The sequence below is a fragment of the Dermacentor silvarum genome, chromosome 7 (assembly GCF_013339745.2).
Source record: "Dermacentor silvarum isolate Dsil-2018 chromosome 7, BIME_Dsil_1.4, whole genome shotgun sequence".
NCBI classification, from domain to species: Eukaryota; Metazoa; Arthropoda; class Arachnida; order Ixodida; family Ixodidae; genus Dermacentor; species Dermacentor silvarum.
The window spans coordinates 178,540,787-178,555,169 of record NC_051160.1 but is presented as its reverse complement, the minus strand read 5'-3'; the positions used below and the strand labels follow the sequence as shown (position 1 = coordinate 178,555,169).

The 14,383-nt window shown below is 46.3% G+C and overlaps 1 protein-coding gene across 6 annotated transcripts in view; it reads left to right on the top strand.

Annotated features, from left to right (window-relative positions):
- LOC119458732 (tRNA:m(4)X modification enzyme TRM13 homolog) overlaps positions 1 to 14,383 on the top strand; it is a 306,204-nt gene that overhangs the window by 239,342 nt on the left and 52,479 nt on the right. For 5 of the 6 annotated variants that reach the window (XM_037720598.2, XM_037720596.2, XM_049671406.1 and 2 more), the window contains one exon: positions 7,761 to 7,827. In XM_037720598.2, the coding sequence (XP_037576526.1) occupies positions 7,761 to 7,827 (67 nt within the window). Of the gene's footprint in view, positions 1 to 7,760; positions 7,828 to 11,218; positions 11,409 to 14,383 lie in introns of those variants that run through there. The other variant, XM_049671405.1, reaches the window with a different exon arrangement.

Sequence of the window (14,383 nt, the reverse complement as noted above, 5' to 3'; positions counted from 1 at the left end):
GGTCGTCGGCGCCTAGCGCTTGAGCGTCGGCGTAGTTGGTCAGGGCACGGCGGTTGTATTGCCTGACGCGCATTTCAAGCGTCTTCTCGATCGTTGTAGCCTCGGAAAGAAATTCGGCGACAGTCTTGGGCGGGTTGCGCATCAATCCGGCGAATAGTTGGTCTTTGACACCCCGCATCAAGAACCGAACTTTCTTTTCTTCAGACATGTCGGGGTCGGCGTGGCGAAAGAGGCGAGTCATCTCCTCCGTGAAGATTGCGATGTTCTCGTTCGGCAATTGCACTCTGGTTTCTAAGAGAACCTCTGCCCTCTCCTTTCGTACGACACTCGTGAAGGTCCTCACAAAGTTTTCACGAAAAAGGTCTCACGTAACCAGGGTGGTCTCTCTGTTCTCAAACCAGGTCCGAGTAGCGTCATTCAACGAAAAATAGACATGGCGCAGCTTGTCGTCGTCGCTCCATTTGTTGAACGTCGCGGTCCACTAGTATGTCTCCAGCCAGGTTTCAGGGTCTTCAGCCGATGATCCACGGAAGGTCGGGGGCTCCCGAGGTTGTTGCAGCAGGATGGGGGACGCTGGGGCTGCCATTAGGGTCGTTGACTTCGCCTTGATCGCTGTGGTCTTCTCGGGAAGAAGTCCGTACTCCGGCAGAAGTCCTTGCTGCCTACGGCTAGCTCGCTGGTCCTTGGTGACGTTGGCGTTGTCCTCCGGTTTCGGGCTTGGATCGCGGCTTTGCGGGGGCGTTCGCTGCATGAACGCACTAGCACCTCCACCAGATGTCACGTAGTAGTGACGGTAAATAAAACAGTCGCAAAACTGTGTATGACGAAACTGGTTGTTTATTGGGCAAACCTGTGCCCACAAAAGCAAGCTACACTCAAAGCACAACGATAGCGGCGAACACAGTCGGCGATCGTCGAAAATCTGATCAGCGGCAAAACGCGTCGGCTTTTATACCTGAGTCATCGAAGGTTCCAGAATAATCCCTGGTACGCGCGTGTCTTCCAGAAAGTTCTAGACAATTCGCGTCGCTCATACAATCAGATAACATAAGCGTCGGTGAAAACAGGCAACGGAAAGAAGCATCGATAACGTTCTAGAAACTTCCGATACAGGCGCGTCCTGCGCCGAGCGATAACGTTTAACATTTGTTAGCCGGTGGAAAGCGGCCATCGGCGAAAGATAAACATGTATACGTGTCAATATCCACAAGCTGCGGAGGCGCACCATTGCAAGGAATATGGAAACCGGCAAACAGGAAGTGATTACACCGACTCGGGAAGCATGCAAGAAATCTAGCTAATAAGGAGAAAACACATCTTGCTGACCACTGCAGTAGCTGCCCCACTTGTGAACGACGTTTCCATAGCGGGAAAATAGCGGGTTTCCATAGCAGGTTTTTTGCTTGCTCTAAGAGCAAGCAAAAAACCACTCGTGAAACGTTAGAGGCTTTTTTTATCAGGAAAGCAGGTCTGTAGAGAATAAGCGGTACATTGATTACACTGTACGATGCAGAAATGAAATTCTTTTGTGCCTGGTGTAATCACTTCCTGTTTGACGGCTTCCATATTCCTTGTAACAGTGCACTTGCGCAGCTTGTGGACCTGTGGGTCTGGCTTCAAAAAATCAGTTGTTACTTTGAGCCTGTGTTCAGCTTCCTTTCTGTTGAGAGCCGTCCCATTTCGTGCTATTTCAAGTTGGTTCTCATGCTTATTTGTACGATTTGGCTCAAGCGTTACTATCACTGTCGATATTCACGTGACTGGGTTAGTATGGCTGTTATGCACCATTACGGTTACTACGCCATTAGCACACAAATTTTTGTTCAGTTCTTGATGCAGCAACACATTCAATATGGCAGTTCGTACGATTTTGACAAATGGTCAATCAAGCGTTAGTATAGTTGCTGTTGTAATGACGAAGATAGCACAAGCGTCGCTGTGGTCGCATGGCTCCTGAAATGAGGAATACAAAGACAAAAGGATCGGTGTCGCTGGTTTCCTCGCGCTGGCGTTTGGCTGGAACTGCTCGGGTGCTCTTTGCGCTGGACCTAACGTGACTGGGATTAAATGCCAATAAACCCCATATTTGGTGGAAGTGCTGGGTATCCTATTGACTCGCCCTGGAACTCTGGAGCCGCACTCTGCCCGCCCACGACGATGCCAGACGACGCCGGTGAGCGACCCACTTCGTCAGCTGGGCCAGTCACCTGCGGTGCCGTCCATCAACGAGGTCCAGCTGTGTTCAGTGGCACCGCTGATACTGACATCGACGACTGGCGTTCGTCGTATGGACGGGTGAGCAACCACAACAAATGGGACGATTTGACAAAGTTCACCAACGTTATTTTTTGCCTTGCGGATGTCGACCACCTCTGGTTCCGCAACCATGAAGCAACTGTTGCGACATGGAATGACTTTAAGACAGCATTCGTGGAGGTATTTGGCCGTCCTGCCGTGTGAAATCTTCGCACCGAACAGCGCCTTTGCCAACGAGCGCAACAGCCGGGCGAGACTTTCACTAGTTACATCAAGGTCGTCATTGATCTCTGCAACCGCGTGAGCCGAACGATGACTGAGGAAGATAAGATTAAGGAAATCCTCAAGGGCATTGACGACGATGCTTTTCAAATGGTAATGGCCAAGAATCCTACCACCATTGCAGCCGTTGTCACATACTTCGACGAATTACGCTGGCAACGAGCACTCGCCCGCCAAACTGTTCCTCACATGGCCTCCCTTTCAAGTTTGGTGACTGCTCACAGACAGGCTGATGACGGATCTCTGCTGCATCAGATCAAAGCCTTCATTCATGAAGAGGTGGCCCGCGAGCTCTCGCTGCTCCCTCTCACCCAGGAACCTTTGTCCTCGGCCATGCAGCAGGCCATCCCCGAGCAGGTTGCAGAGACACCTTCCACCAGCCCACCAGCACACTCAGATTGCTGCACCGTTGATGTGCCGTGTCCTAGACGAACGGCACTCCCCTACTCGACGCCGCCACCGTGCCCAGCGCTTCTCCCTGTCCCTCAAATGCCCCCTCAGTACTTCCGGCCGCAAGATCCATGGCACATGCTGGACAATCGGCCGATATACTTCTCCTGTGGTATCGCGGGACATGTGGTGCGCTTTTGTCGCCGTCGCCTGCCGCGTCTGGACGTTGTCGTTGAGCCACATTTACCTGCCCCCCAGCAGCATGCTGATTCGAACCCGTCGCCAAACTTCTGGACCGGTCGTCAGAACTTCAGCAGCCGTCGTTCACCATCACCACATCGCCGTTAAATATCACCGATGCGTCATCGCCCGCCTTCCAACGAGGGAAACTAAATGCTGCAGCTTGAGAGGCAAGAGCTGCATGCTTGTCGAAATGCCCAGAACCTGCGCTATCGCCGCAAAACATCATAGAAATACAGGTTGAAGGAGCTGCTACATTCGCACTCGTTGACACGGGCGCTGCAGTTTCCGTCATACGTGAGACTCTTTGCCGTAAGATAAGGAAGGTCACCACATCACTTTCTGGCCTTGTACTTCGTATTGCCACCACGGAGCCCATCGAACCTTCAGCCGCATGTATCGCTAGGATCGTTATTCAGGATATACTTTACACAATTGAGTTCCTTGTTCTGCCTTCCTGCTCCCATGATGTCATCCTGGGATAGGACTTTCTCTCGCGCTACAGTGCCTTCACTGACTGCACCCGTGCCGAAGTTGCTCTGTCTGTCGTTAACACCACTCTGCCAGCCGCCTCTCCCGCCCCCTTAAAGATTACTGTCACCGCCGATACTGATCTGCCGCCAAGCACTTCAACACCAATCGCTTAATTGTGTCCATCTGCGCCCGACGCCTCGGTACTGTTCACACCTTCATCTATTTTTCTTCACCGCAAACCTCTACCACTTCCATTCGCCATTCTTGACGTAGCCGCTGGTACAACAATTATGCTAGTGGACAACCCGTTCGCATACCCGCTGAATCTGCTTCTCGATGAGTGCCTCGGCTGTGTCGAGCCTATTGACATGTCTGAGTGTTTGAACGTGCCTGGCTCCTCTTCTGGTTTTTCGCTCGACACCATGACACCGTTTCCGAAAAGCTCCCGATCGGCTACCGAAGTCTTTGATTTGTGCGTTGACGCCAACCTTTCCCTCGAGCACCGCGAGCAACTCCTGTCTCTCTTGGATACTTTCCGTTCTTCGTTCGACTGTACGGAACATGCCTTGGGTCGTACATACAGTGTTTCCCACCGCATCGACACGGGGTCCCAGCCTCCCCTAAGACAACGTCCCTATCTCGTTTCAGCAGCAGAGCGTCGTATAATCAACGAGCAAGTGAATGACATGCTCGAGCGTGGCGTCGTCCATCCCATAGTCCGTGGTCTTCTCCAGTTGTGCTAGTGCGAAAAAAAGATGGTTCTATTCGTTTCTGTGTCGATTACCGCTGCCTAAGCAAAGTCACACGGCCCGTGACTGGCCTGTGACTGGCCCGTCACGTGGTTCCGTGGCGTGGCGGACCATCCCAGAGTCCGTGGTCTTCTCCAGTTGTGCCAGTGTGAAAAAAAGATGGTTCTATTCGTTTCTGTGTCGATTACCGCTGCCTCAGCAAAGTCACACGGAAGGACGTCTACCCTTTACCCCGAATTGACGATGCACTTGATTGTTTACAAGGCGTTGAGCACTTCTCGTCATTTGACCACGATCTGGCTACTGGCAGGCTCCCATGGCCGCATGCAGTCGACCGAAGACAGCGTTTTTCACCCCTGATGGGCTATATAAATTTAACTTCGTGCCGTTCGGGCTCTGCAATGCGCCCGCAACTTTCGAGCGCATGATGGATAACATACTTCGCGGTCTTAAATGGAACATTTGTCTATGCTACCTTGATGACATCGTCATGTTTTCTTCAGACTTCTCGATGCACCTCTCACGTCTCCACCAAGTTTTGACATGTCTTAAGAACGCTGGTCTTCAACTGAATATCAAAAAGTGTGTGGCTTTGCAGCTCGACGATGAGTGTGCTGTGCTCTCTCTCTCTCCTCCCCATCTTTCATTCCCCTTCATCCCACTCCCATGTGTAGGGTAGCAAACCGGTTGTGCTGAACTTTGCCATGACAAGAGAACAAAGAAAGAAGTGGAGAAGGAAAGGCAGGGAGGTTAACCAGTTCAGCACAACCGGTTTGCCCATGACGAGAGAACACTGGCAGGAAGCATGCGGTAAGAACAGGCTGCTTATCACGGTCGCTTGGGACCTGACGGACACAGCGACCGTGATAATGCTCAGCCTGCTCTTACCGCATGCTTGCCACCAGTGCCGGCACAAAGGCACCGTGCAGGCTCAAGAGAGAAAGAAAAACGGCAACTGGCCCTCTGCAACAGTACTTAACACAGTTTATGGACTCTACTGTGACTTAAAAAGAGAGCATGCGCCTGTGATGCACAGCAGGTCGCGGCGCTTGGAAGAGTCCAGGCGAAGGGGGGGCGGCCGGCACATAGTCGCCGTAGTCCGTTGCTCTAACATGCCGATGAGCAAGGTGGTCGAGCAAAGAGACGCTCACAGCGTGCTTGTCAAAACAGTTGCCAAAAAGCAGCGCTTCAACCTGATGCTTCCGATAACGGCAGGCAGCCGGAAGTGGCTGCGAGGACGAACTGTTGAGGAACCACAATGTGGATGAAGCGGCCAGTGACCTGGACGACAAGTCTGGTGGTTTCGATGCGTGGTGAAGGGCAATATAAATGCTGTTACGGTTTGCAAATAGCTTACGTGTATTTTTCTGCTACGATAAGCTATCTAATGCATTTTTCAAATAACTACGTTCTCAGATTTCAATTTTTGCTGTTTCGAAAAAGTTCCCATAATATTTACCTCGCATAATAATCTCACCCTCCGACTTTGCTTTGATTTCTTGGGGAAAAAATGCGTTCATTACACGAGTATATACGGTATCTGTCTTTGTATTTATGTTTCTATCTATATATGTTTGTTTGGATCTAACCATGTTCCCGCCTACCTGAGTCACTGGGTAGCCCACGGTTGAATCAGACCGTTGTGCCAAGGGAACGGGGTTCATAACGAACCGTCGGACCAACTTGGGTCACTGAGTATGTGGCGACGTGTGCATATGTGCCGGTCTTCAACTAACCCCTTACAGGCTGACATGAGTTGTGCATTGCGGAAAAGCCGGTTATTCAACTCACCGGTTATTGGAAATTAAACACCGAATAACTGGAGTGATCGGTTATTCGATTGGTTATTTGGTAAATAGGATACGGATATTCGGATGGCCGGATATTTGTTCTTCTGTACTTCTGCCGAAATTACCTTTCTTTCTTGTATTCTGTATTTGTAGTTATTTTTGCAAATGTTCGTGCAAACCTGATATCTGCTCTGGTTAACCTCCTTACCTTTCCTTTTTTAAACACCAAATATTCGTGTCCAACTATTAGAATATCCGGCTAACCGGTTATTTAAACCAGATATCCTGAAAGTCCGCTTCTTGAAATCAAGATAACCGGGTAACCGGTTTTGGAGACTGGATTCACTTCCCTCCGATTAAACCGAATGGCCGGTTGGACGGATATTTGCAAGCACTAGGACTCGCTGTAGATGCTGGTAGGCACAGCTGTTCGAAGAAATTCGGTACGTGCCAGTCGGTCTGCCTTCAACAAATCTCATTCATGATAACTTGGGTGCCAGCAGCTGTGTGCCGCTCTTCAATGAACGATACCAACCTGGGTGTGTGCCACTGGGAATGTGCCGCTCTACAATGACGAAAAAGATCCCTTAAATTTCTCTGATTCCTCAAAGTGGGCAATCTGATGCATTAGCAGGCTGTGCCGCTTTTCAGTATTCGCCTTTCGTGCCAACACTTTTGCACTTCAATGAACCTCTCGCCAATTTGGGTCAAGCCAGGGAATGCTTCTCGACATGCCACTAGATGGCACAGCATGTCCAAAAAGAAGCGTGACGCATTTCTCAGCATTTGCACACACTGGCATGTCGTGCGGGCCACGTGCAGGTATCGTGGTGGCAGCAGTGCCGGATGGTGCCCAGCATTCTAAGGGAGGAGTCCCGTTGCAGCACACGCCTAATAGTAATTCTTTTTCACTGTGGCTATAATGGTTCAATGCTAACACGTTAACATCAACAGTCATTGTGACATGGGTTCTCCCACAATGTTTTTTTATCTGATTAGCATTCTTTGGGAACTTGACACACTTTCAGGGTGATGAGGGAACTGGGTTTGAAATCTACCGTTGGACCAACTTGGGTCACCGTGGGTATGTCTCGTGTGCTGCTCTCTTTCATGTCAACGTGGGTTAGTTGATATGTTCTGCTCTTCTACAAACCCATTCGTGTCTGCTTGGGTCACTGGGTATTTGCGTTTGGGCGTGTACCACTTCTGGATGCATCTTGTTCTCTTGGTTTGTGCGCTACTCTTTGGTGATGGCGCAGTGGGAAGCGCGAAGCATAGATGGCTCATATACGATGCATTTGAATGGTGGAAATGTGGTGGTACTACACTGCTAATCGTATAATGTCGACATTCATATTGAGATGGGTTCTGCCGGAATCTTTTTAGATTGGCCAGTGGATCTGTTGTGTTAATGGTGACTATGCAGTATCCTGTCCAACTCTTGATGACAAAAGCTATTAGAGCAAGTTGCTCTGATTGTTTCTAGGATTTCAAATGTCCAGGGTGTAACTAAGAAAATCGGAAATGTCATGTCAGCACATTAAGTAAGGTCATTTTCTTGTGCGCTTTTCTTCTGCAGATTTAGCATTGCGGTGCCTCATGGAAACAACAAGGCAGCCTCCAGGTGCAGAGAGCAAAGCTTCACTGTGAGTAATATCATAATATGCAAAGAGAATGTGCCTTGTTATGTAATGAAATTCTTAATTACATTGAAGATTCACCTTCAGGTAAAGCACTCCCACTTACACATTTGCTATGCAATTGAGAAACAAAATGTCTTGTAAAAGGGCACAGTGGGTGAGCAGCAACTGGACTCAAAGGTATCACATTTTCACAGCATCACATTTATTTCTTTGCATTTATAGTTTTTTTATAATAACATCTTTCAATCAATCAATCTTTGTCACATTCATTCTTTTACAAAAATGAATGCTGGGACGAGAACCAAAAGCTGCTTGTTTGCAGCTTGACAAGCGTCTTGCCCGTATCGATGAGAACAAGGACAAAATACAGTGTGTACACTTTAGTGTGTGTAGTATACAATCAATGACAGTGTATAAGTTAAAATGTGTAAGGTGAAATGTACAATCAGTGTATTGCGAAGCAATGTCTTTAGTCAGTACAAGTGACATATACACGGAGTGCCATATATACACGGAGTGCCATACACGGAGTGACATATATATGAAGACAGTATACAGTATATATGCATAAATATTTTCATTTGCTAAAAGTTAGAAATTTAACATATTAACTTTCGATTAACATATGGAAACACATACAGCAAATAAAAGTGTCTAGAAATGTCTGACAGGTTACATCCTGTAATGCAAAAATGTTGCACGTGGTATTAAAAATTATTTTTGGAGAAGTACAGATGTATACTTGCATACGAACACTAGTATTCTTGTATGTTATTGAAAACAAAATCACTTAACTGAAGGAAGTAGCACCTTCTTATAGCTGAAGAAGCATTATCAAAATTAATTACTCAAACTTTGATATAACGAAGTTGTACTTGCAGCAAAAACTTTGTTATATTGAGAATTTCGTTATATCAAGGTTTTGTTAATTCAATATAACTAAGATGGGGAAATAAAAATAGTTTGTTACATCATGAATTTCTTTAATTCGAGGTTCGTTATATCGAGGTTTGACTGTACTTGGTTTGAATTAGGTAGTCTCAAAGCGTTTTCCTGGAACTATCATTTACCTTGACACCATTTTTATGTAGTTAACAAGGGTGGGACACAACAATCTGATCCATAATTTGTACAGGAGACTCTTTCTTTCCATAATGTTGGATCAATGTTATTTATTTTACAGCAAAGCTGTACAACACAGACCGACCGGCATGTACAACAATTTCGGCTCTATGTGCGCATAGAGAAATGTAGAGTGGACAGGGCCCTGTGGCCGAGCTACTGCACTGGCGCCACGAGCCGCTGGTCATACCGCTAATTTTGTCTTCCAAGATTTTAAACACGTGGTTTAGCCCTGTTTTGGTTTCGGTTTCGATAGCAGTGCTTTTGATTCTGGTTTGCCTTTGGCTGCTAAAATGTTCAACTACATCGTGTATATTTTATACACGATGTATAATCGAGCTTAAATATTTTATTTTAAGCCAAGAGCTTAAATATTTTATTTTAAGCATGCCGTATATCCAGACGTAATAAGCCTGCAGATTGCAACCTTTTTACTCGAAAAACTGTCAAGCTTCTCGAAGAAAGGCTGAATGGGTTCATGCAGATTGGAAAAATAATGAGATCAGAGCTGTTTTTATTGCAGTTTTTACCATTCTTGAGCCTCTTTTCTCAGTTTCACACAATAGGAAGCAGTGCAAAAAAGTTTATTTTTGGTGGTTTACATCGGGATTTGCACAGAAAAAATACTGGATCACACACTTGATAAAGACAAACACAAAGACCTAACACACAGACCACAACAAGAACCTTTTTAGCTTTGACAAGCAACGCGTCAAGCAAAACTGGCACTTGCAAACCTGCTCAGATGCATGCATTATGCATATACAATGAGGTAAACTGCCTTCACAAAGCGATCCCAAATGTGCATTACGCTGCTCGAGCCACGCCAAATAAAACGTTTGTGTGGCAATACGGTTGAGCCACAGATAACAAGTTCTGTGCTTTAGACTGAACGTTTTGTGAATGACTTTTGGAAAATTACGCGTGGGAAATAATGAAAAGGCTCTTCCGCAAACGACGGGGGCCACAGCTCATATTCTATGCTACACGTGCAAAATATTTTACACTCACCCAGCATAACAATCGTCTTGCTAACAATGTTATTAATGCATGAAACAGCAAAGTTATTTCTGCAGACAAAAGGAAACACCTTACCGCAAAAGCGAGGTGACGTTCTGAAAAGCGCATGACCGGCGCTGCATCAACGTCTCTGTGGAAATGTGATGCGCGGACGTAGCCCTGTGGATGCATGATAAGCTGTCTACCTTTGAAGTGAAGTGGAAGTGGAGATCACTACGCCATCTGGCAGTTGGTCAGACCCTTTCTTCCTTGGCCGCAAAATGGCCCAAGTGTCTGCTCTTTACGTATAGGTATGTTTCTCTATGATGTGCGTGGCGGTTTCCCGCCAGTTGTGCCTTAGCACAGGTGTCAAAACAGGTGACTAACATGACTGATAGGTCATGAAATCAGTAACGTTACCTGCTCGTCAGTTATGTCACGATTAATGATAATAAAATCGTATGGCGCATACCCGCCTTGGATATGCGGGTATGAGAGATCTCACAGGATCCTGACAATGCCGTGCAGTGTGCGCGGCTATGAACGCTATGGCTCGTACACTAGTCTGACGATGGGGCGAACATGGCGCAGCAAACGCACTACTTGGCCATCGCACCGGATGAAAACAAGACGGCGGTGTCCTTGCTTTTTGACGAACATGCCGAAGACTTTCAATATAATCAATAATGATAATATATAAGTTTCTATAGCAATATTCACTACAGTAGACCCACCATAGTCACAGCTTCGCTGGCTTTCATCTTCACAGTAGTGGAAGGGCTCTGAATTTTGATACATAAAATAGCTCTGGTATTTATGGGCAAGGTTAGCCTCATATAAATTTGATAGACAAATGATATTGACCTTGGAAAATAGTTCAGATGTATGTGCGTCGAATGATGTGTTTGTGATAAGACGAACAGCCTTTTTTGTAGCAAAAATAACTTAGTGATATTGTTCTTTGACGTGGTACCCACACAAGGTGGCAATACGTAAAATGAGATGAGAATAGCGCATTATACATGATCAACTTAACTTTACATGGTATCGTCTGACGGAGTCTACAAAGCATGCCGCAAGCCTTGGGTAAACGGGATTCAGTAAGTTCAACAAGTTCATTTCACATTAATTTTGATTAAATGTAATACCCAATGTTTTGACGTTAGAAACAAATTAAATTACGTGAGAGCCAACCTGCAACGATATATCTTCGCCGAGATGTTCTTGTGGTGGTGCAAAGATGACAGCTTTTTTTTCTTTTGTTGTATTTCAGAGCATTTACCTTGCTCCATTCGGCTAATTGGTTCAGTGTGCCATTAGCTAAGAACGAGAGATCGCTGATATTATGTGACTGGAAACAAAAAAAGGCTGGTGTCGTCTGCATAAATGAACTTACGCAAGGAGCGCACACAGAAGACACTGATAGGATCTGTTGTAACCATAGTTGACCCAGTCGCAATGCGCCGCTGTGTGCTTTTAATTAAGAAACCATGGTTTCATCTGGCAATAAACCAGTTGCTAGTTTGCGCTCCCCTGTGTCACTTTGTGTCCACTTCATAACCAGTGTTTGTTTCATCCCTGTTGCGTCCTACAAGAAAAATAAACACACACCAGCTAGCCCAATTTATCGCTCTTATAAATGATCAAGTTAGCATCATTAGAAATCGTGACAATGTCATTAACATATATATTATACAATACTGGCCCTAGTATACTTCCCTGAAGAAAGCCCTGTGTAATTTCCTGGGGACTTTAAGTCTTCTGATGAAATAAAACAAGTTGTTTCTGTGGTTAAGTTGACATTGTAAAACCTTCAAAAAAATGCCCCAAAACCCATTATGCACTAGTTTAGTAAGAAAGGTTTGCAGATTTACCTTATCAAATGCGTCCATGAGAATTCCTAATGCTAGTTTGTTATTTTCAAATCTAGTTCAATTTTGGTTTAGTAGAGCCAATTCAGTTGACATTCCCGCATGGAAACCAAATTGTTTAGTTAATGTGATGGAATGTTTATTACAAATTGACGTTATTCTTTTGCAGATAATTTTTTCTAATCTCTTCGATAGGACAGGCCGTACTGAGACTGGCCTGTAATTTGATAGCATATTTTGGTCACCGGACTTAAAAAGACTAACTTTTGCATGTGGTATGTGTTTTTCTTTTCATGAAAAATTACAGCTGACAGTGATAGGTTAAAAAGATAAGTGCTGGTAGTAAAGGATAAATCACAAATTTATTTGAAGCTCATAGAGATCATGCACTTTACCATTCTTAAAGCCATGAATGTCGAGTAGATTTTGTAGGGTCTCACATGTGCTCTTGGGACAAAGGAACGACAATACAGTATTGCTAACAATCAAAAGGGCATTTATTGCGCCTTTTAAACACTAATGCACACTAGCCGAATGACAACCAATAGAGCATTCACACGGGCGCGTGACAAATCAAGGAAGTCCGTCTCACCGCGACTCAATAGCGAGCGAATACGTTCGCCCCATGCTGTGACACCATCGCCTAGTCATTCACGTGTGTGGTCACGCGAACGGTGGCGCGTTCGAACGATCCGTGTTCGTCCATACCGGTGCCCCGCTCCGAGCCACGCGAGAAGCGTGGATCGGCGCACGCGCGGGACATCCGCGTCATTCACCGATCCCAACTCAAAGAGAGCGCCTTCGACCTTTTTCTCCCAAGTCACCGCCTGCCGTTCGGTGGCGTTAACATCGCGACACTCGCGCTATCTCTCGCAACGCGACGCAACCACCACGACCGCCGCCGAGCTTAGCCACGCAGAGAAGCCGCACTACAGGAGACATGCGGGGAAACCAACATCACGGGACGCGTGAGAGTTGCGAATCCCCACAATTTCAATTGGATTTATGAAAAGCTGTGTTGCGTGTGTCCAAAAACTTGGTTGCTGCTGTGTTGCGAGGATTTTGATCTAGACTGGTGAAATATAAATGTCGTGATAACTGCTGCGTCACAATACATTTTCTAATGCTTTACCTCTTAGCGTTCTATCCTTAATGACAAGTTAAAGATTAACACTGTTGCGGGCATCAGAATGCAAAAGCTTATTAATTTTGCAGCATAAAAAACTCTTTCAATTACCAACCTCTAAAGGAGGTTCTCATAATAGATCTTTTTAGCATTTCTCAGATTTTGTTACATAGTTCTGGTACTCCTTAAAGACTGCAAGAACCCGGCCTGGCATTCGGGTTTCTTCAGGAGTGATATGCTTGGGAAAGGCGCCTGTGCCCTAAATTCTTGTCGAAACATTTGCAAGACAAAAACAAAGAGTCAGGCGGTCTCATACTGCCATCTTCCCAATAGGTAGGTGTCCTTCCAAGTGTCTGGAGCTCCTGTAGTGTCTGAGCACCTGGCCGGGAGCGCTCCTGTACCTATTTTACCAGCAGGTGGCAGCGCTCATCTGCCTCTCACAGCAGTGGCGGATGCTTAACTGTTTCACCAAAGCTGTGGTGGGAGAAGGGGCACCCAGAGAGCTTTGTAAATTTGACCCCATTTCCGAGATTTATATAAACAACCGGGTGCCAGGGTGTAGTACATCTCTACCCATTAAAAAAATGGCAGAACCCATCTCATGATGACGGTCGATAATAATGCATTTAGCATTGAATCAATATGTAACGTATTGCCACCATCAAAATGAGTTATGTGTAAAGTAGGGATGGGCGAATATTCGGTATTGTTGAATATTCGATCGAATAATTCTATATTCGTTATTTGCTTCGATTCGAATTCAAGTGTTCGATATTTTCGAATTATTCGGCGCTCCCGAATAGGCAGCCAGAATACACGGACGGCCGGTACACATCTCGGAGGCTATGCTTCACGTCATGGCTGCCATTCATCAACCATAAATATCGAAGGCTATACGTTTTTGCAATAAAGAGCCGGAAATGTGCGACACAAAAAAGCAGAAACAGTGCTAGCGTACAACCGAAACGAAGTGGCGGAGTCCGCATCGCCATAGTCATCAGCGGCAATCGTACGTGAATGACAGCAACAACGGAATGCTTCGTGCCTATTTGTGCCTTTATGGCGTTTACCGCCGCACATAACAAGGCGTGGGCCGCGGAATTTCATAAGTCGCCATCCATAATCGCATCGATCGCTGCCGCGGTTTCTTCCGCAGCGGTTGCAGCAAAAAGTTTCGATTTGACTCAATACGCACGTCGGCCGCATGCCTAAAAAGCTGCGTAGTGGCCATCCATAATCGCATAGGTAGTGACTGCGATTTCGTCTGCAGTTGTTGCAGCGAACAGTAGTTTCGTTCTGACTCGGTGCGTGCGTCGGCCGCGTGCCTTAAGCACCGTAAAGTCGCCGTTCATAATTGCGTCGAGAGCGGCCGCGGTTGCGACAAACTGTTCTTTCGGTTTGACTCGGTGCAAAGCTGTCGAGGAAGTAGAGCACCGGCTAC